Source organism: Pristiophorus japonicus, chromosome 5, assembly GCF_044704955.1.
Source record: "Pristiophorus japonicus isolate sPriJap1 chromosome 5, sPriJap1.hap1, whole genome shotgun sequence".
In the NCBI taxonomy this organism is placed as follows: Eukaryota; Metazoa; Chordata; class Chondrichthyes; family Pristiophoridae; genus Pristiophorus; species Pristiophorus japonicus.
In genome coordinates, this window is record NC_091981.1 from 20,935,685 (window position 1) to 20,960,889 (window position 25,205).

Sequence of the window (25,205 nt, forward strand, 5' to 3'; positions counted from 1 at the left end):
AAAAAAATTTCAAAAACAGAAGAGAATAGAGTAAAAACATAGAAACATAGAAAATAGGTGCAGGAGTAGGCCATTCGGCCCTTCGAGCCTGCACCGCCATTCAATGAGCTCATGGCTGAACATGCAACTTCAGTACCCCATTCCTGCTTTCTCACCATACACCTTGATCCCCCTAGTAGTAAGGACTACATCTAACTCCTTTTTGAATATATTTAGTGAATTGGCCTCAACAAATTTCTGTGGTAGAGAATTCCACAGGTTCACCACTCTCTGGGTGAAGAAGTTTCTCCTCATCTCGGTCCTAAATGGCTTACCCCTTATCCTTAGACTGTGACCCCTGGTTCTGGACTTCCCTAACATTGGGAACATTCTTCCTGCATCTAACCTGTCTAAACCCGTCAGAATTTTAAAAGTTTCTAAGAGATCCCCTCTCATTCTTCTGAACTCCAGTGAATACAAGCCCAGTTGATCCAGTCTTTCTTGATAGGTCAGTCCCGCCATCCCGGGAATCAATCTGGTGAACCTTCGCTGCACTCCCTCAATAGCAAGAATGTCCTTCCTCAAGTTAGGAGACTAAAAATGTACACAACACTCCAGGTGTGGCCTCACCAAGGCCCTGTACAACTGTAGTAACACCTCCCTGCCCCTGTGCTCAAATCCCCTCGCTATGAAGACCAACATGCCATTTGCTTTCTTAACCGCCTGCTGTACCTGCATGCCAACCTTCAATGACTGATGTACCATGACACCCAGGTCTTGTTGCACCTCCCCTTTTCCTAATCTGTCAACATTCAGATAATAGTCTGTCTCTGTTTTTACCACCAAAGTGGATAACCTCACATTTATCCACATTATACTTCATCTGCCATGCATTTGCCCACTCACCGAACCTATCCAAGTCACTGCAGCCTCATAGCATCCTCCTCGCAGCTCACACTGCCACCCAACTTAGTGTCATCCGCAAATTTGAAGATACTACACTTAATCCCCTCATCTAAATCATTAATGTACAATGTAAACAGTTGGGGCCCCAGCACAGAACCTTGCAGTACCCCACCAGTCACTGCCTGCCATTCTGAAAAGTACCCATTTACTTCTACTACTCTTTACTTCCTGTCTGCCAACCAGTTCTCAATCCACGTCAGCACACTACCCGCAATCCCATGTGCTTTAACTTTGCACATTAATCTCTTGTGTGGGACCTTGTCAAAAGCCAGAGTAACAGTCAGAAATTGTGCTTTAGGCACTACTGGCAAAGGGAAAACTAAAAGGTGTAAAGCAATTAAATCAGGAGAGAGAAATGAGAAACGTGATTGAACATTAAAGCTGAAGGACAAGCTAGGGTATGTAGCCCAAATAAGTGTTCTTTATACAAACGCACGGTGTATAAGGAATAAATTGAATGTACTGCAGGTGCAAATTAAAATAGGAGGGTATAACATTGTTGCCAATTCCGAGACATGGCTGCAAGCCGGTCAGGATATGGGAACTAAATATACCAGGTTATATAAGTGTTATGTCTCAAATAAAGCAATGTGACTGAGTACTGTAGATTTGAGTAAGTATGACCTTAGTCTCTTTTTTCTGACTCCAGAGTGCTGGCACAGCATGTGAGACCTGCTTATATGCAGTGCTCCCAAGGGATGCTGGGATCCCTTGGGACTCCCAACAGATGTGCCCTCTGGTGGCGGTAGAATGCTGATTACAAGGTGTTGCATACATAACATCACTTTCTCCCCCCCCCCCCCCCCCCCCCAATCCCCCAAAAAGTCAATAGTACACTTATTTACAGGGCAAGATGATCAGGGGGGGCTTTCCGCTCCCAAGTCGATCGTCTCCGTACAAACATAGGTGCAGATGAGTTGGTTAGGCTTTCGCTGGGCTACTGTGAATGATGGGTTCAGCTTCGTGGATAACTGTGATGTTGGTTGCCACTTGTGTGTGTCGGTGGATCGAAGTTGGTGGTGTCCTCTTCAAGTTGCTCGTGGCTGTCTGTGAATCGCAGTTTGGTTTGGTCCAAATGCTTTCTGCAAGTTAGTCCATTTGCAAGTTGACCTCCAACACCCTACTCCCTTTGGCTATGACAGTGCCAGCAAACCATTTTGGACCACGTCCATAATTGAGTACAAATACAAGGTCATTGATTTCAATATCGCGTGACAAGTTTGCGCGATCAGGGAACATTAAAATGGACTGCAAAAGTTTCTATAGATATGTAAAGAGAAAAAGGTTAGTAAAGACAAACTTGGGTCCCCTGCAGTCAGAATCAGGGGAAGTCATAACTGGGAACAAAGAAATGGCAGACCAATTGAACAAGTCCTTTGGTTTGGTATTCACTAAGGAGGACACAAACAACTTTCCGGATATAAAAGGGGTCAGAGGGTCTAGTAAGAAGGAGGAACAGAGGGAAATCCTTTAGTCAGGAAATTGTGTTGGGGAAATTGATGGGATTGAAGGCCGATAAATCCCCAGGGCCTGATGGTCTGCATCCCAGAGTACTTAAGGAGGTGGCCTTGGAAATAGCGGATGCATTGACAGTCATTTTCCAACATTCCATAGACTCTGGATCAGTTCCTATGGAGTGGAGGGGAGCCAATGTAACTCCACTTTTTAAAAAAGGAGGGAGAGAGAAAACAGGGAATTATAGACCGGTCAGCCTGACATCGGTAGTGGGTAAAATGATGAAATCAATTATTAAGGATGTCATAGCACATTTGGAAAGAAGTGACATGATGGGTCCAAGTCAGCATGGATTTGTGAAAGGGAAATCATGCTTGACAAACCTTCTGGAATTTTTTTGAGGATGTTTCCAGTAGAGTGGACAAGGGAGAACCAGTTGATGTGGTATATTTGGACTTTCAGAGGCTTTCGACAAGGTCCCACACAAGAGATTAATGTGCAAAGTTAAAGCACGTGGGATTGGGGGTAGTGTGCTGACGTGGATTGAGAACTGGTTGGCAGACAGGAAGCAAAGAGTAGGAGTAAATGGGGACTTTTCAGAATGGCAGGCAGTGACTAGTTCTGTGCTGGGGCCCCAGCTGTTTACATTGTACATTAATGATTTAGATGAGGGGATTAAATGTATCTCCAAATTTGCAGATGACACGAAGTTGGGTGGCAATGTGAGCTGCGAGGAAGATGCTATGTGGCTGCAGAGTGACTTGAATAGGTTAGGTGAGTGGGCAAATGTATGGCAGATGATTTATAATGTGGATAAATGTGAGGTTATCCACTTTGGTGGTTAAAAACAGAGACCGACTATTATCTGAATGGTGACAGATTAGGAAAAGGGGAGGTGCAACAAGATCTGGGTGTCATGGTACATCAGTCATTGAAGGTTGGCATGCAGGTACAGCAGGCGGTTAAGAAAGCAAATGGCATGTTGGTCTTCATAGCGAAGGGATTTGAGCACGGGCAGGGAGGTGTTACTACAGTTGTACAGGGCCTTGGTGAGGCCACACCTGGAGTATCGTGTATCGTGTACAGTTTTGGTCTCCTAACCTGAGGAAGGACATTCTTGCTATTGAGGGAGTGTAGCGAAGGTTCACCAGACTGATTCCCGGGATGGCAGGACTGACCTATGAGGAGAGATTGGATCGACTGGGCCTGTATTCACTGGAGTTCAGAAGAATGAGAGGGGGGGGATCTCATAGAAACGTTTAAAATTCAGACTGGTTTAGACAGGTTAGATGCAGGAAGAATGTTCCCGATGTTGGGGAAGTCCAGAACCAGGGGTCACAGTCTAAGGATAAGGGGTAAGCCATTTAGGATCGAGATGAGGAGAAACTTCTTCACCCAGAGAGTGGTGAACCTGTGGAATTCTCTACCACAGAAAGTTGTTGAGGCCAATTCACTAAATATATTCAAAAAGGAGTTGGATGTAGTCCTTACTACTCGGGGGATCAAGGGGTATGGCGAGAAAGCAGGAATGGGGTACTGAAGTTGCATGTTCAGCCATGAACTCATTGAATGGCGGTGCAGGCTCGAAGGGCCGAATGGCCTACTCCTGCACCTATTTTCTTTGTCTCTGTTTCTATGCCCATGCCGCTTGCCCTCGACATGATCATGGAGATCAGGGTGGACGAGAGAGAGCCTTGTTTTGAGTGCCCTTTTCATGAGCAGTTTGGCAGGGGGAACCCCGGTGAGCGAGTGGGGTCTTGTGCGGTAACTGAGCAGGACTCTGGACAGTCGGGTCTGCAGGGAGCCTTCCGCCACACGTTTCAAGCTTTGCTTGAGGATTTAGACTGCCCATTCTGCCTGGCTTTGGATGCGGACTTGAACGGGACAGATGTGACTTGCTTGATCCCATTACAGATCATGAATTCCTTGAATTCAGCACTGGTGAAGCATGGCCCATTGTCGCCGACAAGGGCATTAGGCAGTCCAGGCATGGCAAAACTGACTCGTAGGCTTTCAATGGTGGTAGTGGACCTGCTTACAGACATTATTACACACACAATCCATTTTGAATAAGCACCACAACAACCAAAAACATTTTGCCTAGAAACGGGCCAGCAAGTCAACATGGATCCTTGACCACTGTTTGGAAGGCCATGACCACAAACTTAGCGGTGCCTCCCTGGGTGCATTGCTCAGTTGACAGCAAGTGTTGCATTGGCGCATGCAAGACTCAGATTTGGAGTCGATGCTGGGCCACCACACATGGGATCGGGCTATAGCTTTCATTATTACTATGCCTGGATGGGTATTGTGTAGATCGCGTATAAACATTTCCCTGCCTTTCTTAGGAAGAAACATGCGATTACCCCACAAAAGACAGTCTGCCTGTGTGGTCATTTCGTCTTTGCGCCGCTGGAACGGCTTGATCTCTTGCATCTTCGCTGGGACGCTGGACCAGCTCCCATGGAGGGCACTGTTTTTTTTTTTACAAGGGACAGTAAAGGATCCTGCCTGGTCCAGGTCTTGATCTGTCGGGCCGTAACGGGTGACTTTTTGTTTTCAAATGCATTCATCACCAAGAACAAGTCTGCAGACTGTGCCATTTCCACCCGGTGGTGGGCAATGGTAGCCCACAGAGTAGATGAACAGACCTTTGTGCATGTTGATGCAGGTGAGGCCTTTTGAAGATTCCGCCAGCTCCTGTGTCATGTAGGCCGAGGTCCGGTCCAACGTGGTGAATGTCTTCCCTCCTGCTATGGTCGCAAATAGGTCATCTGCCTTGGGTAATGGGTACTGGTCCTGCAGCGAAAAACGGTTAATCGTCACTTTATAGTCCGCACAAATTCTGACCGTGCCATTGCCCTTGAGAACCAGAACAATCGGACTGGCCCACTCGAACTCAACCGGCGCGATGATGCCCCCTCATTGCAGCCTGTCCAGCTTAATCTCCACTTTCACATCATCGATGGCACCGCACGTGCCTTGTGGCGGATGGTTTGTGTACTGGGAACCAAGTGGATCTGCACCTTCGCACCAGAGAAATTTCTGATGCCGAGCTCAAACAATGACAGGAACTTGCATAAAACCTGGCAAATGAGGCGTTGTCGACTGACGAAAGCGCTCTGATGTCGCCCCAGTTCCAACTGATTTTTCCCAGCCAGCTTCCGCCGAACAGTGTGGGGCTGGTAAACATAGAACCATAGAAAATAGGTGTAGGAGTTGGCCATTCAGTCCTTCGAGCCTGCACCACCATTCAATAAGATCATAGCTGATCATTCCTTCAGTACCTCTTTTCTGCTTTCTCTCCATACCCCTTGATCCCTTTAGCCGTAAGGGCCATATCGAACTCCCTCTTGAATATATCCAATGAACTGGCACCAACAACTCTCTGCGGCAGGGAATTCCACAAGTTAACAACTCTGAGCGAAGAAGTTTCTCCTCATCTCAGTCCTAAATGGCCTGCCCCTTATCCTAATACTGTGGCCCCTGGTTCTGGACTTCCCCAACATCGGGAACATTCTTCCTGCATCTAACCTGTCCAGCCCCGTCAGAATCTTGTATGTTTCTATGAGATCCCCTCTCATCCTCCTGAACTCCAGTGTATAAAGGCCCAGTTGATCCAGTCTCTCCTCATGTCAGTCCAGCCATCCCTGGAATCATCTGGTGAACCTTTGCTGCACTTCCTCAGATTAGGAGACCAAAACTGAACACAATATTCCAGGTGAGGCCTCACCATGGCCCTGTACAACTGCAGTAAGACTTCCCTGTTCCTATACTCAAATCCCCCAGCTACGAAGGCCAACACACCATTTGCTGCCTTCACCGCCTGCTATACCTGCATGCCAACTTTCAATGACTGATGAACCATGACACCCAGGTCTCGCTGCACCTCCGCTTTTCCGAATCTGCCGCCATTCAGATAATCTGCCTTCGTGTTTTTACCCCGAAAGTGGATAACCTCACATTTATCCACATTATACTGCATCTGCCATGCATTTGCCCACTCGCCTAACCTGTCCAAGTCACCCTGCAGCCTCTTCGCGCCCTCCTCACAGCTCACACCGCCACCCAGTTTAGTGTCATCTGCAAACTTGGAGATATTACACTCAATTCCATCCTCTAGATCATGAATATATATTGTAAAGAGCTGGGGTCCCAGCACTGAGCCTTGCGGCACCCCACTAGTCACTGCCTGCCATTCTGAAAAGGCCCCGTTTATCCCGACTCTCTGCTTCCTGTCTGCCAACCAGTTCTCTATCCATGTCAGTACATTACCCCCAATACCATGTGCTTTGATTTTGCACACCAATCTCTTGTGGAGGACCTTGTCAAAAGCCTTTTGAAAGTCCAAATACACCACATCCACTAGTTCTCCCTTATCCACTCTACTAGTTACATCCTCACAAAATTCCAGAAGATTTGTCAAGCACGATTTCCCTTTCATAAATCCATGCTGACTTGGACTAATCCTGTCACTGCTTTCCAAATATGCTGCTATTTCATCCTTAATGATTGATTCCAACATTTTCCACCCTACTGATGTCAGGCTAACCGGTCTATAATTATCCGTTTTCTCTCTCCCTCCTTTTTTTAAAAAGTGGTGTTACATTAGCTACCCTCCAGTCCATAGGGACTGATCCAGAGTCGATAGACTGTTGGAAAATGATCACCAATGCATCCACTATTTCTAGGACCACTTCCTTAAGTTCTCTGGGATGCAGACTATCAGGCCCCGGGGATTTATCAGCCTTCAATCCCATCAATTTCCCTAACACAATTTCCTGCCTAAATAAGGATATCCTTCAGTTCCTCCTTCTCACTAGACCCTCGATCCCCGAGTACATTCAGAAGGTTATTTGTGTCTTCCTTCGTCAAGACTGAACCAAAGTATTTGTTCAATTGGTCTGCCATTTCTTTCTTCCCCATTATAAATTCACCTGAATCCGACTGCACCTACATTTGTCTTCACTAATCTTTTTCTCTTCACATATTTATAGAAACTTTTGCAGTCCGTTTTTATGTTCCCTGCAAGCTTCCTTTCGTACTCTTATTTTCCCCCTCTTAATTTAACCCTTAGTCTTCCTCTGTTGAATTCTAAATTTCTCCCAGTCCTCGGGTTTGTTGCTTTTTCTTGCCAAATTATATGCCTCTTCCTTGGCTTGAATACTATCCTTAATTTCCCTTGTTAGCCATGGTTGAGCCACCTTCCCTGTTTTATTTTTACTCCAGACAGGGATGTGCAATAGCTGAAGTTCATCCATGTGATCTTTAAATGTTTGCCATTGCTTATCCACCGTCAACCCTTTAAGTATCCTTTGCCAGTCTATTCAAGCCAATTCACGTCTCATACCGTCGAAGTTACCTTTCCTTTAAGTTCAGGACCCTCGCTTCCGAATTGACTGTCACTCTCCATATTAATAAAGAATTCTACCATATTATGGTCACCGTTCCTCAAGGGGCCTCGCACAACTAGATTGCTAATTAGTCCCTTCTCATTGCACATAACCCAGTCTAGGATGGCCAGCTCTCTAGTTGGTTCCTCGACATATTGGTCGAGAAAACCATCCCTAATACACTCCAGGAAATCCTCCTCCACCATATTGCTACCAGTTTGGTTAGCCCAGTCAATATGTAGATTAAAGTCGCCCATGATAACTGCTGTACCTTTATTGCACACATCCCTAATTTCTTGTTTGATGCTGTCCCCAACCTCACTACGACGGTTTGGTGGTCTGTACACAACTCCCACTAGCGTTTTCTGCCCTTTTAGAATTTTGCAGCTCCACCCATACCAATTCCACATCATCCAGGCTAATGTCCCTCCTTACTATTGCATTAATTTCCTCTTTAACTAGCATCGCCACCCCACCTCCTTTCCGTTTCTGTCTATCCTTCCTAAATGCTGAATACCCTTGGATGTTGAGTTCCCAGCCTTGGTCATCCTGGAGCCTTGTCTCCGTGATGCGAATTACATCATACCCGTAACTGCTATCTGCGCAGTTAATTCGTCCACCTTATTCCGAATACTCCTCTCATTGAGGCGCAGAACCTTCAGGCTTGTCTTTTTAACACACTTTGCCTCTTTAGAATTTTGCTGTAATGTGGCCCTTTTTGTTTTTTACCTTTTGGTTTCTCTGCCCTCCACTTTTACTATTCTCCTTTCTATCTTTTGCTTCTGACTCCATTTTATTTCCCTCTGTCTCCCTGCAGAGGTTCCCGTCCCCCTGCCACATTAGTTGAACTCCTCCCCAACAGCACTAGCATACACTCCCCCTAGGACATTGGTTCCGGTCTTGTCCAGGTGCAGACTGTCCGGTTTGTACTGGTCCCACCTCCCCCATAACCGGTTCCAATGTCCCAGGAATTTGAATCCCTCCCTTCTGCACCACTGCTCAAGCCACGTATTCATCTGAGCTATCCTGCGATTCCTACTCTTACTAGCACGTGGTACTGGTAGCAATCCTGAGATTACTACTTTTGAGGTCCTACTTTTTAATTTAACTCCTAGCTCCCTAAATTCATCTTGTAGGACCTCATCCTGTTTTTTACCTATATGCACCACGACAACTGGCTGGTCACCCTCCCTTTTTAGAATGTCCTGCACCCGCTCTGAGACATCCTTGACCCTTGCACCAGAGAGGCAACATACCATCCTGGAGTCTCGGTTGCGGCCGCAGAAACGTCTGTCTATGCCCTTTACAATTGAATCCCCTATCACTGTCGCTCTCCCACTCTTTCCTGCCCTCCTGTGCAGCAGAGCCAGCCATGCTGCCATGAACTTGGCTGCTGCTGCTCCCCCCCCGATGAGTCATCCCCCTCAACAGTACTCAAAGCGGTGTATCTGTTTTGCAGGGAGATGACCGCAGGGATCTCTGCACTACCTTCCTTGCATGACTCTTCCTGTTGGTCTTCCATTCCCTATCTGGCTGTGGACCCTTTACCTGTGGTAAGACCAACTCACTAAATGTGCTATTCACAACATTCTCAGCATTGTGCATGCTCCAGAGTGAATCCGCCCGCAGCTCCAGTTCTGCAACGCGGTCCGTCAGGAGCTGGAGGTGGATACACTTCCCGCACACTTAGTTGTCAGGGACACCGGAGGCCTCCCTGACTTCCCACATAGTACAGGAGGAGTTTTCTACAACAATATGTCCTGGAGGCAACCAGGGGGAAAGCCATATTGGATTTATTAATGAGTAATGAACCAGATTTAGTTAACAGTCTAACTGTGTGTGAAAATTTATCCAAAAGCGATCATAACCTGATGAGTTCAACGTACCATTTAAAAGGGAGAAATGCAAAAGAGCTAAGATTCTAGATTTAGGTGAGGCTGACTTCAACAGGATGAGGCAGAGACTGTCCACTGTAAACGTGGCAAATCTGTTAATGGGTATGTGATATATTGACATAGCACAGCGCACACAGCTCCTAACATGGCAGGTAGCTCTGTCGGAAGCCTCTGGAACATGCCTGGTTCTGTTTATTATTAACTCTAGTTGCAGTGCACAATACGTTCACATCCACAGTGTGGAGCTACAAACATTACAAGCTCACCGACATTACACTTCTCCCTCCTTAATGAAGAAGTTATTATAATAAACATCATACATAACTTGCATGTTTATACATAACACAGGATATAGATTTTTTTTTCATATTTACAAATTTAACTTTACCACTTATTTTCTGTTTTGAAGAGGATACCTTCGCTCTCGAACAGAACCTTCCAAACATGATGTTGAGTCTAAACTCATTCGAGGCTCATCCTGAGGAACGTTTTCCTGCACGGAATTTCCTTGATTTTCATTTGAACTCACTTACTTCAGGCTCTTTGTTTTCCTGACTCGGACTCGTACTTATATTCTGATTCTCTCCTGGATTTGTTTCCAGTACACTCGATGTAGGATATGCTACTGATGTATCACAATTATTTCTGACTCATAGTTTTATCATTCCCACCTTCAACTCCTTCCATGTCTGTAGGTAAGATATGGTCAATAGGAACAAACCTAACCTGTCCATTATCAAACACCTTAACCAAATATGTGCGAGGACCATACATCTTCACCACTCTTCCTAGTAACCACTTTAACCATTTATGGTGATAGTTCTTCACTCTCACCTTCTTCTGGTTTAATTTCACACTTCTCTTGCGCTACCTCTATCATGATTCTCTCTGTCTTAATTGTGTCTCTTCTACGGACTGTGCCAAATTTGGTTTTAACAACGAGAATCTGGTTCGTGGCTGTCGTTTGAGGAACAACTCTGCTGGTGTTCTACCAGTACATGTATGAGGAGTATTATGATTTGTGATCCAATGACAACTGTCGTTTCCTTAGATTTGGATCCAACATTTGTTTTATGAGGGCACATTTTACAATTTGTACAGTGCGCTTTGCTGCACCATTCGAAGCAGGGTGGTATGGTGGAACCTTGGTATGTTTCACACAATTTTTGCTTGTGAATTGTGCAAATTCTTCACGAAATTGTGGTCCATTATCTGAAACAATTTCTTCTGGGAGGACAAATGAAGAAAATTTTCGTAAAATGTCCAATGTTTTACTTGTTTTCCACATTGGAAACACCTCGACCCACTTCAAATGGCTATCAATCACAATGAACAATTGTTGTCCTTCTAACTCAGCAAATCAATATGTAGCCTTTGCCACACCCTGGGAGGCCATTTCCATGGCTGTGATGGTACCGATGGTGGTTGCTTGCTTACCGATTGACATGTTGTACACTGACTCATGATGTACTCTATATCTTTATCAAGACCTGGCCACCATAAATAACTGCGTGCAAAACTCTTGGTCAAGCACATTCCCAGGTGCTGATCATGGAGGTCTCCGAATAATTTGGACTTGGATTTATTTGGTATAACCACTCTTGCATCCCACATGATACAATCTTTATCGACTGATAATTCATTCCTTTGAATGAAGAATGGATGAATATCTTTGTCTGTTACCTGGTTTGGCCATCCATTTGCAATATAATAATACACCTTTGACATCACTGGGTCACGTTTGGTTGCTCTACCAATCTCTTCAGCTATGACTGTCAGTTCATCAATGTATGAAAAATAAAACACTTCTTCCCTATCGGGTATAACTTGTGATGGGGAAGGCAATCTAGACATTGCATCAGCATTACTGTGATCAGCTGATTGTCTGAATTCAATATCATTTGCATATGCTGACAAAATCAAAGTCCATCTCTGCATTCGGGCTGCAGCTAATGTTGTAACTGGGGACTTTGGATGGAGGATTGATGTCAGGGGCTTATGGTCCGTAACGATGGTAAACTTACGACCATACAAGCATTTGTGAAACTACTTGATCCCAAAAATTAATGCCAAAGCTTCCCTTTCAATTTGCACATAATTACTCTCTCTGGCATTGAGTGTGCGTGAAGCAAAAGCAATTGGTCTCTCCTCCCCACTACGTGATACATGAGAGATCATTGCCCCAACTCCATACAGAGAGGCATCATATGCTAGCTTAATCTCTTTTTAGATATGTCATAGTGAACTAACATGGTGCTCTCTACCAATTTGCTTTTACATTCCTTGAATGCTGTTTCGCATTCTTTTGACCACTTCCAATGGACCTATTTTTTTCAATAGGTCATTCAGTGGATGTAATACTGTAGCCAAATTTGGTAGGAACTTCCCATAATTCAAGTATTGGACTGTTCAGTCACCTATGAACTCATTTTTAGAGTGGAAGCAAGTGTTCCTCAATTCCAAGGGACTGCCTATGATGACGAAAACGAAAAGAAAAAGCATACAAAAATGCAAAATGTAGCACAGATCCTGGTGAATGGGAAAGATACAAAGAACAGCCAAGAGCTACAAAAAGGAGTACGAAAAAAACTTACAAGGGGTATCAAAATCGATATGAAGAATTTTTACAATTACGTTGGGGGGGGGGGGAAAAGGGTGATCAGGAGCAATGTTGGCCCCTTTAAAAACTGAAAGCGGTTATATTCTCAATGATAAGGAAATGGCGGACATGTTGAATAATTACTTTGTCAGTATTTATAGTAGAAGAAGAGGATCGCATGCCGGAAATCTCAAGGAAACCAATTATTGAATCGGGGACAGGGACTCAATAAAATTAAAGTAAATTAAATAACAGTAATCAAGGAAATAATGACAATGACATGAAAGAGTGGTAAATCCCCAGCACCTCATGGTTTCCATCCCAGGGGATTAAAGGAAGTAGGTGAGCACATTGCAGATGCTCTAACTATAATCTTCCAAATTTCTCTTGATTCAGGCACCATTCCTTTTACATTGGAAAATTGCGCATGTCACTCCGAATGGCGAGAGAAGGAACCTGGAAATTGTAGACCAGTTAGCCTAACATCTGTTGTCAGGAAATTGCTAGAGAACCAGCATGAATTTGTGAAAGGTAGGTCATGCCTGACAAACCTGACCAGAAAAATTAAAAACTTTAAAGATGCCAATTTTGATCCATGGGGCGGAGAATAATCATTTATTTCAAAATATGCGTGGAGGGCAATTTCGGCCCCGAGATGTCCAAAGAGACTTGGGGGTCCAGGTACATAGATAATTAAGATGTCAGGTACAGAAAATGATCAAAAAGGCTAAAGGAATGCTGGCATTTGTATCTAGAGGACTAGAATACAAGGGGGTAGAAGTTATGCTGCTGCTATACAAAACCCTGGTTAGACCACACCTGGAGTACTGTGAGCAGTTCTGGGCACCACATCTTAGGAAGGATATATTGGCCTTGGAAGGAGTGCAGCGTAGGTTTAGCAAAATGATACCCGGACTTCAAAGGTTAAGTTACGAGGAAAGATTACACAAATGAGGATTGTATTCCCTAAAATTTAGACTGTTAAGGGATGATCTGGTCAAAATGTTCAAGATATTAAGGGGAACTGATCGGGTCGATCAAGGTAAAACTATTTCTGCTGGTTGGGGATTCTCGGACTAGAGGGCATAGTCTAAAAAAAATTAGAGCCAGACCTTTCGGGAATGAAATTAAGAAACACTTCTACACACACCGGGTGGTAGAGGTTTCGGGAACTCTTCTGCAAACGGCAATTGATGCTAGATCAATTGTTAGTTTTAAATTCGAGATTGATAGTTTTTTGTTAACCAAAGGTATTAAGGGATTTGGGCCAAAGGTGAGTATATGGAGTTAGGTCACAGATCACCCATGATCTTATTGAATGGTGGAACAGGCTTGAGGGGCTGAATGGCCTACTCCTGTTCCTATGTCACTCTAACTGATCAGAAATGTCATCCGGTATGTAAACTTCCCCCATGATGTCAGTGGCCACAATAAACGGGCACTTGGATTCGTGTCTCTGGCTGGCTTTCCACAGGTGTCGTGTGCCATCGACTCCACACACTGTTATGTATTTAATCCTTTGTAAACCTGTATTACACTACCACCAGAGGTCCTCCCTGTTGGAGTCCCAAGAGATCCCAGCATCCCTTGGGAGCACGGTATATAAGCAGGCCACCCACGAGGTACCTGCTCTCTGGAGTCTTATTAAAGGAGCTAAGGTCACACTTGGTCATTGTACACAGTACTCAGTTTCATCTTTTTATTATGAGTGTACCAATTGGCGACGAGGTAACGTACAACCGCGCGAAAATGCAAAAAACTGTCGGTGCCCTGGAGAAGTTCTCCGAAGGGGACGATTGGGAGGCCTTCGTGGAGAGACTTTATGGCCAATGAGCTGGAAGGGGACAAAAACGCTCCCAAACGAAGGGCGATCCTCCTCACTGCCTGGGGCAACAACCTATGGCCTCATGAAGAATCTCCTAGCTCCGGCAAAACCAACAGAGAAATCCTATGAAGAATTGTGTACTCTGGTCCGGGAGCACCTAAATCCTAAAGAAAGCATTTTGATGGCGAGATATCGGTTCTACACCTGTCAACGATCGGAGGGCCAGGAAGTGGCGAGCTATGTCGCTGAACTAAGGCGCGCCTCGCAGGACATTGTGTGTTTGAGGGATTCCTAGAACAAATGCTCAGACTTTTTTGTACTGGGCATTGGCCATGAAACAATCCTTCGTAAACCTTTGACTGTAGAAACACTGAATCTAAGTAAAGCCATAACGATAGCCCAGGCATTTATGTCCACTAGCGACAACACCAAACAGATTTCGCAGAGTGAAGAAATTTCGGCCAGTGCTGTGTGTAAAGTAACGTCGGTTTCAAGCAGAAATATACATGGCAGAACATATACGCCGGCTGCTGCTGCCCGACCTCGGATGACCCAGAGTCTGCCATCAATCGTTAATGCGAGGCAGTTTGTTGGCGCTGTGGAGGTGATCGTCGGCCCCATCAATGTCGATTCAAGCACTATGCATGCAACGGTTGCAGAACAATGGGACACCTCCAGCAAATGTGCAGGCGAGCTGCAAACACTGCAAACCATCACGTTGCAGAGGAAAATCGATCCACTGTGTATCAGGCTGAATTGGAGACTCGTACCGAGGAGCCAGAAGTGTACAGGGTACATGCATTCATTACGAAATGTCCACCAATAATGTTGAAAGTTGAACTGAACCAGTATCTATGGAACTGGACACGGGTGCAAGTCAGTCCATAATGAGTAAAAAGGCCTTCAACAGACTGTGGGGCAAAAAGGCACACAGGCCCAAGCTTAGCCCCATTCACACCAAACTAAGGACTTACACCAAGGAGCTAATCCCTGTAATTGGTAGCGCAGAAGTCAAAGTCTCCTATGACGAAGCAGTACACGAACTTCCTGAATTGTTCCATGGGATGGCCCCACGTTGTTTGGCAGAAGCTGGTTTGGAAAAATCCGCTGGAACGACGCCCTGTGCCCAGGTTCTGAGCAAGTTCCCATCGTTCGAGCCAGGCATTGGAAGCTTCTCGAGGGTGAAAGTGCAGATTCATTTGGTTCCCGGTACGCAACCCATCCACCACAAAGCATGGGCGGTACTGTACATGATGCGTGAGAAAGTGGAAATTGAGCTGGAAGGGTTGCAGCGATAAGGCGTCATTGCGTCGGTGGAATTCAACGAGTGGGCTAGTCAGATTGTCCTGTTACCTAGAGGACAGCACTGTTAGAATTTGTGGGGACGATAAAGTAACGATTAACTGTTTTTTCGCTGCAGGACCAGTACCCGCCATCCAAGGCATCTATTTGCGACCCTGGCTGGAGGGAAGAAGTTCACCAAGCTGGACTGACCTCGGCCTACATGACACAGGAGTTGGAGGAGTCTTCGAAAGGCCTCACCTGCATCAACACGCACAAAGGTCTGGTCATCTATAACAGATGCCCGTTCAGGATTCGGTCGGCCGCTGCAATCTTCCAACGGAACATGAAGAGCCTGCTAAAGTCGGTTCCTCGCAATGTGGTTTTCCAGGACGACATACTGGTCACAGGTTGGGACACCATTGTGCACTTTAAGAATCTGGAAGAGGTTCTTAGTCGGTTGGATGGCGTGGGGCTCGGGTTGAAATGCTCAGTGCATTTTCCTGGCACAGGAGGTAGAGTTCTTGGCAAGAAGAATCGCGGCAGACCCACCGACGCCAAGATGGAGGCCATCAAGAACGCGCCAAGGCCACACAACGTGACAGAGTTGTGGTCGTTCATGGGACTCCTTAACTATTTTGGTAATTTCCTACCTGGGTTAAGCACCCTGCTAAGAACCCCTCCATGCACTACTGCGCAAGGGAGATGACTGGGTATGGGGGAATTCATGAGGCTGCCTTTTAAGAAAACCAGAAATTTGTTGTGTTCCATCAAACTGCTTGTCCTGTATAACCCTTGTAAAAGATTAGTGCTAGATTGTGATGCGTCGTCATAAGGGGTCGGGTGTGTGTTACAACAGGTTAACGAATCGGAAATCTTGCAACCGGTCGCTTACGCGTCCAGGAATTTGTCCAAGGCCAAAAGGGTCTACAGCATGATTGAAAAAGAGGCTCTGGCATGCGTTTACAGGGTTTTAAAAAAAATGCATCAGTACTTATTTGGCCTCAAGTTTGAGTTTGAAACTCACCACAAGCCACTCATATCGCTGTTCTGAGAGCAAAGGGATTAACACCAATGCCTCTGCACGCATCCAAAGATGGACCCTCACACTGTCGGTATACACAACTGTGCAGATGCTCGGTCAGCTGCAATTCCCTACCACCGGGTTGGAAATGGCACAGCCAGCAGACTTGCTCATAGTTATGGAGGCATTCGAGAATGAAAAGTCCCCCGTTACGCCCCGCCAGATCAGGACCTGGACCAGCCAGGATCCTTTACTGTTCTTGGTAAAAAAATGAAACTGTGTCCTCCATGGGAGCTGGTCCAATGTTCCAGTGGAGATGCAGGAGGCGATTAAGCCGTTCCACAGACGCAAAGACTAAATGTCCCTGCAGGCGGACTGTCTGTTGTGAGGCAATTGCGTGGTCTTGCCCAAGAAAGGCAGAGATAAGTTTGTGTGAACTGCACATCACCCACCCAGGCATTGTAATGATGAAAGCCATAGCCAGATCCCATGTGTGGTGGCCGGGCATCGACTCAGATTTAGTCATGTGTGTGCCAGTGCAACACTTGCTCTCAGCTGAGCAATGCAGCCAAAGAAGCACTGCTAAGCTTGTGGTCGTGACCCTCCAAACCGTGGTCGAGGATCCACGTGGACTAAGTGGGCCTATTTCTAGGCAAAATGTTTTTGGTTGTCGTGGACACTTACTCAAAATGGATTGAATGTGTGAAAATGTCTAAGCACGTCCATGGCCACTATTGAAAGCCTACGAGCCATGTTTGCCACGCACTGCTTACCTGATATCCTCGTCAGCGACAATAGGCTGTGCTTCACCAGTGCTGAATTCAAGAAATTCATGACCCGCAACGGGATCAAACACATCACATCTGCCCCGTTCAAGCCCGCATCCAATGGCCAGGCAGAACTGGCAGTTCAGACCATCAAGCAAAGCTTGAAATGTGTGTCAGAAGGCTCCCTGCAGACCTGGCTGTCCCAAGTGCTGCTCAGCTACTGCACCAGACCCCACTCACTCACTGGGGTTCCCCCAGCTGAGCTACTCATGAAAAGGGCGCTAAAAACAAGGCGCGCTCTCTCTCATCCACCCTGATCTCCATGATCACGTGGAGGGCAAGCGGCATGAACAAAGTGTGTACCATGACCGTGCAAATTTGTCACGCGATATTGAGATTAATGATCCTGTGTTTGTGCTCAATTATGGACATGGTCCCAAATGGCTTGCTGGCACAGTCACAGCCAAAGAAGGGAGTTAGGGTGTTTCAGTTCAAATTGGCCAATGGACAAGTGTACAGAAAACATTTGGACCAAATCAAATTGCGGTTCACCAACAGCTATGAACAACCCGAAGAAGACACCACTAACTTTGACCCAACACACACACAAGTGGCAACTGACATCATGGTTGACCACAAAGCCGAACTCGCCATTCCCAGTAGCCCGGCAAGGCCGTCTGCCCAACAGCCCAGTGAAGAACTGACCAACTCGCCCACACCCGCATTTGTACTGAGACGATCGACAAGGGAGCGAAAAGCCCCAGATCGTCTCAACTTGTAAATAAGTACTGTTGACTTCACGGGGTGATATGTATTCAACCCCTTGTAACCTGTATTACACTACCACCAGAGGGCCTACCTGTTGGAGTCCCAAGGGATCCCACCATCCCTTTGGAGCACAGTATATAAGCAGGCCACCCATGAGGTACCTGCTCTCTGGAGTCTTATTAAAGGAGCTAAGGTCACATTTGCTCATTGTACACAGTACTCAGTTTCATCCTTTATTATGAGTGTACCGCACGCGTGGCAATCCGAGCAACCCCAGATCAACCAGTTGCATTTTCCAATTTCAAGGGAATTTCATTCCATCAATGTTCGGTTGGTGTGCAACCACAAGAAGACGTTTAATGTAAGTCTGCATCAGATTCCCAGGTAGCTGCCATGATTCTTTCATACTGTAGCAGTCGAACATCCCCGATCTGTTGAGATCTGGAATAAGCTTTAAAGGGTGGCTGCTAGGCAACAAAGAATACCACCCTCAAACCTGGCTTATGACTCCTCTGATGAATACCAGGAGTGCTATGATGTGAGCCAAATGACAACCAGATTTTGCATTGAGAAAACTATAGGACTTGATTCCTTGACAAATAAGGATGCAAAAATCATAAGCTGCCCATCTTGATGACAACTCCCTAAATTTCAGCAATATTTTCTTTAATAAAATAGCTAAGTTTGACTGTTTACTGACCCATCCAATCTTTTGGAATGCTTCTCCATTAATCAGGATAGAATTGTAAAGTACCCCCATCTTGTGTCCCGAAGGAGTGAAACTGCCAGATCCTTCTTGCAGGCTTGAAAGGCAAGCACTTATGGTCACAAAAATGTGAACTAGCGCTTATGAGAATTCTTCTTTACTTTCAAAACTAATGACCTGATTCTCTTTCAAATCCTTTGCTTATTTGAACTATAATCATCATCACTTTTATTTATATAGTGCCTTTTAACATTGTAAAATATCCCAAGGTGCTCGTAGCAGTGTAACGAGATAAAACATAAATTTGCTGAGCCACAAAAGAAGAAATTAAGGTAGATGAAAAGCTTGGTTAAAGTGGAAGGTTTTAAGGAGTGACATAAAGGAGGAAAGAGAGGCGGAGAGGTTTAGGGAGGGAGTTCCAAAGCTTGGGGCCCAAACAGCTGAGCGATTTATAATGAGGGATGTTTGAGGGCAGAATTTGAGTGGTGCAGACATGAGGCTGAAAATTATTAGAGATCGTGAGGGGCAAGGTCATGGAGTGATTTGTCAACGAGGATGAGAATTTTGAAATCAAGGTGTTGTTTAACCGGGAGCCAATGTAGATCAGAAAGGACAGGGGTGATGGGTGAGCGGGACTTGGTGCCAGTTCGTACATGGACTGCAGAGTTTTGGATGACCTCAAGATTATGTTTTGTAGAATGTGGGAAGCCAGCCAGGAGTGAGTTGGAGTAGTCAAGTGTGGCAAAGAATAACTTTCTACCTATTTGCCATTAAAGCCCTCATCAGTGAAGATTATCTTAAACTTAATCAAGAAGCTCGACACCAACCAAGACAAAGCAGTGCACTTGATTAGCACCCCATCTACCACCTTAAACATTCACTCCCTCCACCACCAGCGCACCCTGGCTGCAGTGTGTATCATCTACAAGATGCACTACAGCAACTCACCAAGGCTTCTTCGACAGCATTTCTCAAACCTGTGATCTCTACCACCTAGAAGGACGGGGGCAGCAGGCGCATGGAAACATCATCACCTGCAAGTTCCCCTCCAAGTTGTTGTTGAAGTCACACACCATCCTGATTTGGAAATATATCTCCGTTCCTTCATCGTCGCTTGTTCAAAATCCTTGAATTCCCCTCCCTAAGAGCACTGGGAGTACCTTCACCACATGGACTGCAACAGTGCAAGGTGGCAGTTCGCCACCACTTTCTTAAGGGAAATTGGGGATGGGCAATAAATGCTGGCCTTGCTAGTGACGCCCACATCCCATGAACAAATAATTAAAAATATCTGCAGGCCAGCAGAGGTACCAGAATTAAAGAAAAAAAATCTCTGAAGGACATTAGTGAACCAGGTGGGTTCTTACGACAATCTGGTAGTTTCATGGTCACCATTACTGAAGCTAGCTTTCGATGCCAGATTTTGTGTTTTATTTAATTAACTGAATTTAAATTCCCCAGCTGCCATGTTGGGATTTGAACTCTTGTCCCCAGATCATTAATCCAGACCTTTGGATTACTAGTCCAGTAACATAACCACTATGCTACTGTACTTGAGATCTGGTGCGTTCAGTATTTGTATAAGTGGCGTGAAAGAATTATCCATCCTGAAGGGGGAAAATAGTGTCTCATACTACGTTGCCTGGACTGCAAAGTGAATTTGTGTTGCCCAATAGTGTGAAACTAAGCAATAAATCTAGGCCAGTCTTGTTGCAAGCATTCCCCACAATAAATAACTCCTTGTCCCAAGTCCTATCACTTGGATTCCTTGTGGAACAAACTGAGTTCTGGAGTTGTTACTTCTTAGTCTATCAGCAATGTTACCTGCAGGAGGATCCGGTTGACTTTGCAAGCTCAAAGAGTGGCTGATGCAGGAGGAATGTGACTCGTCCCATGCTGTGCGTCTTGTGTTGCTCTAAAACCTGACCAGGGAGGTCCTGAAGTAGCAACTGGTGCTAATTTGTATACAATTTTAAAAGTAGCAAATTCCCTCACTTGGTGGGTTCTGAAACCTCCAGATCTTGGTCAGCTATATATTAAACTATATATATGACCTTTTAAGAAGTATACTGTACATGCTATTTTGAATAAATCCAAGGCATCATGTGGACAACTACAGTAGCGAAGTTTTTTGTTTTTAACCATGTCATAACCATGAAAACCTCTGCCTCCTGTGCCATAGAAAAGGCATCTTTCTATGAGTACTTCATTTTCCCTATTCCCAACTATCCTTGTGGTCCATTTGAGTTATTAGACAGTCCACCTTGGTAAAATCCAACAAAGCCAAATTCATCAATTTAGATTTTGATATTCAATTTGAAGAATTGTGTTGCAGTGAAATCAAGAATATGTTCTTAAATTTGTGACTGAAGCAAACAACTGCATTAGTTCACCGACATGGTTGGGAGTTATATACGGTTCTGGAATTTCTTTGAAGAATAGGAAAACCGCATTATATACATCTGGTATATTTTGCTACTAGTGATCTAGGTATAAAACCTCAGTCCATTTCTGTTAAAGGGCTCCCCATATCATGAAAGAAGCATAGGTGAGGGTGGTATTGTGGGCTCATTGAAAGAATTTCAAGTCCTGGGTCCACTACTGAGAATGTATATAGCAAGGCAGCGAACATGTATCTAAGGAGAAGAGGCAATAGGAGAATAGTTTATGAAGAATAGTTTGTGTAGAATGGCTTTTAGAAAGAATCATGGGTAAATGGCTGACCAAAGATGTCAAGCTGTGATAACTACAATGTCAGCACAAAAAGGGGTTACTCAGAGTTGTGGTCAAACACTAGAGTTACGCGAAAAAGCAAAAGTCAGACGAGGGACTGCTATAACCAGCCGTAAAATAGGGAAATGCTTGTAAGACCGAAACTGTAAACACATCCATAGGGGCCCGCCCTATGTCAAAGAGTTGTTAGCCTGCAATTGGGTATGCTATGGGGGAAATCGACCAATGATTGTATAAACTAAGTGTCACTCAAATGTGTTCTGCTGTAACAATGTATAAGTGTTGAGCTTTTGTACTGTTACGTAGCTTGTCAGGACAGAGGTGGACAAGCTCGACTCGAGTGTGTTCCCCTTTATCTTAACAGGTCCCGGCCGGGAGATTCTCTAATTCTCTAATAAAGGTCTTATGTTGCTAAGACTAAAAGTGTTTGTGTGTCAGTGAATTCGCTGAAACAGATTGAAGGAAAAAGAATCCAGTATCTACACTACTGTCAATCAATAGCAGGAGGTTGATTTGTCATATCTGCTGATATATTGGTGATTTCTTGAATCAGAGAGAGAATGGTGACCTGGAACAATTTTTATGTCTCTTGGCTTGCACTGTGTGGATGGTATTTGCTATAAAACCCAGAACTTCAAGCAACATTTTTGTTAAACCAAATGTATGATCCTCTTTATGGTGAAGAAAGAGTGGAACTTTTTTAAAAAAAAAATGTTGTTTCCACTTTCCTGAACTCCAGAGGCCATGCATCCAGGATTTTTGGGTAGCAGCCGAGTACTTCTAATATCCATTAACGCCTGGAGCTCTGGCTTTCATTAGGTCCACAGTGTTTCCACAAAATAGACCCAAAAAAAGAGGCTTCTTCTAAGTAACACTGAGGGTAGTCAAAATCTTTAATGTCTGTCTTTCTAGAAAATAATCTAGTAAATTCTATTGTTTTTCCGCCTTAATGTTTGCAGGACAGATGCTAATCAGAGTTGAAGATCATGGACACTTAACCCAGATATTTAAGTGTCTGAATTTTCCATGTGGTGTTTATGAAAGTAATTCTAAAAAAACCTTGCTAGTGTATCAAACCAATTAGTTTACTCCAGTGATTGTCAAGTTCACAAAGCCTTGCTATCATAAGGTGATAAAAGATAGATTTACCAGGTTCTTTGCATGCCAGTGACAGTGGAACTTTTTGTGTTGGATTTGCCCTGATAGGTATCAGAATCTCTTTCAGCAAAAACTCTAAGAATCTCATCACTTTGGTTCACCCTCTCTTTCTCCACCCCCCCAAATCAACAAGTGAGCTTCATCATGACAGATTATAGACACATCCTAGATTGCCATTCAATATTGTGGCTTTAATCAATATATTTTTTTTCTTTTTAAATTTGGAAGTTAGATCTCCCATGTGTAATTAGAATTGGCTGTGTGCTGCAGGTTTTGTTACTGGTTTATTCAGTATCCTTATTCATTCCAAGCTCTTTCACCAAAGGGAATGGAGCAAGGTGCATTATTTGACGGCGTCAACCACAATAATAAGTCCTTTATGTTCTTCAGTTGCAATCTTCCCACTACTCCATTCCAAATTCCAGTCACTAGATCTTGATCTGGTTTTGCCACAAAATTCCAGCGTGTTGCCAGATATATTGGCCCCAAGTTTCCACACGCAGCGAAAAAGGCGCCCCTCAGAGCTGGGCGCCTGTTTTTCGCGCCGAAAACGGCGCCTGAAAAAAAACGCGGTATTCTCGAGCTCCTTGGAGCTCGATGTCTGCTTGGCGCGGCGCACGGGGCGGAGTCTACCACTCTCGCTGATTTTGTAAGTAGGAGCGGGCGGGTACAATTTAAATGAAGCTTCTCGGTGCCGGCAACCCTGCGCGCGTGCGCGTTGGAGCGTTCGCGCACGCGCAGCCTGAAGTAAACATTGGCACTCGGCCATTTTTAAAAATGCTGCAGAAAAAGTGAAGATTTGTTTCTTGGATCCCTGCAAAGGCTTGCATTTTAATTTTCTTGATATTTCTGTGTGTGAGGGAGTGCTTTTAGCAGCACTGCTGAATAAATCACCTGCTGAAATCAGTGAGTTCAGCTTTTCACTGCTAAACTTGCAGAACCGGTGCCTGCAAATTAAGGACTGTGTGTTTGAAGAAATAAAAGTGCCAATTCAACTTTGCAATGGATCAACTTCCACCAAGAACAAAGAATTTCCTGCATGAGGAAGCAAACCATTGCATAATATGTGGTGCACCCATTCTGCAAATTTAAATATAAAGATGTCGATGTGGCTGCCTCTCCCTGTCCAAATGGCCTCTGTCAGTCCCCCTCGCAGCTCGAAGGCTGCTGCTGTTCTTTCTTCGGCTCCCGGCCAGCCACTGACGCCGCTGCAATCCCATGGCCGAATGGCCTCAAGTCCGTCCGGGTGCTGCATCTTCACGGGGAATGAAGGCCTGCCTCAAGCACCAAGGCTGCTTGCTGCCTGCCCCTGCCGTCGAGACCGACGCCACACCGCTGCCTCAAGCACTGAAGCTCAGCACCAAGGCTGCTTGCTGCCTGCCCCCGAGACCAACGCCACACCGCTGCCTCAAGCGCTGCTTGCTGCCTGCCCCCGAGACCGACGCCACACCGCTGCCTCAAGCACTGAAGCTCAGCACCAAGGCTGCTTGCTGCCTGCCCCCGAGACCGACGCCACACCGTTGCCTGAAAGGCCTGCCTGAAGCACTTTCACACCGGTAGGAACATGGTTTATTTAATCTTTTCTTTGCTTATACATTTTTATTCAGGTTGGATTTATTTGTATAATATTTGTATAAGTATAACTAAGGATTGATTGTAGAATTTAATAACTTCCCCTCCCCCCCGCCCCCCCCCCCCCCACCTCGTTCCCGACGCCTAATTTGTAACCTGCGCCTGATTTTTTAAAGTGTAGACAAGGTTTTTTTTCAAGCGTACAAAAATCTTGACTTGCTCCATTCTAAGTTAGTTTGGAGTACGTTTTCAATGTGGAAACTTTCAAATCAGGCGTCAGTGGCCGGACACGCCCCCTTTTGGAAAAAAAAATTCAGCTCCAAAGTGAAACTGTTCTACCTGACTAGAACTGCAGAAAACTAAATGTGGAGAATTCCGATTTCTAAGATACTCCGTTCTACACCAGTTGCTCCTAAAAAATCAGGAGCAAATCATGTGGAAACTTGGGGCCATTGAAATATGAGAACCACAGCAAATAGCCAGTGTTTTTCTTTCTCATCGCTGATTTCATTTAATTGTTTTTTACCTTCACTGAAACTTTGTCGAACGATAAGGCAAGTGTACCATTAATATGTACCCGCATTAAGAATGTGTTATCAAAATGCAAAATATTACTGTGGTGTATTTTTCTTGCGTTCTGATGGTGAAGATAGATGATATTTCTGAGTTTTTGAAAATTACTCAGTTAAATGGAAAAAGACCGAGTGTTCAACCCGTGTTTTTTTTTGTAGTTACCCACAACATAAAATTACAAATGCAATGAAGCAGGCTATTAATCACATCAATCTTTTAGACCGACATTGAAAAACTTCTGTGACCTCAATCCTAAATTGAACTTTCTGCAGTTTAAACCTGTGCTTTAAAGACAAGATGGCTCCTGGGCTGGCAGTTCCATAGGGAGCTCTTCATTGCTTCACTTCTATCCATGGGAATCTGCTGCCATCCTTTGTCCTTTCTCTCCCAAATCTCCTCGCTTCCACTGCTCAAGTGGCTCTATTAGTTAGTGCATTTTAGCCCGAACCACGAGTTAACTGCTATTTTTTTTACTGTCTTGCACATCCCCCAATCCCTATGATAAATACAG

At 45.0% G+C, this 25,205-nt stretch overlaps 1 protein-coding gene across 4 annotated transcripts in view; it reads left to right on the top strand.

The window, feature by feature from the left end:
- Positions 1-25,205, top strand: part of eci2 (enoyl-CoA delta isomerase 2) — a 267,830-nt gene that overhangs the window by 20,782 nt on the left and 221,843 nt on the right. For 2 of the 4 annotated variants that reach the window (XM_070879799.1, XM_070879801.1), the window contains exon 1: positions 15,533-15,803. The exons of 1 other annotated variant lie outside the window; for it this stretch is intronic. In XM_070879799.1, coding sequence (XP_070735900.1) covers positions 15,694-15,803 — 110 coding nt within the window. In that variant the 5' untranslated portion in view covers positions 15,533-15,693. Of the gene's footprint in view, positions 1-12,683; positions 12,819-15,532; positions 15,804-25,205 lie in introns of those variants that run through there. One more of the 4 variants, XM_070879802.1, reaches the window with a different exon arrangement.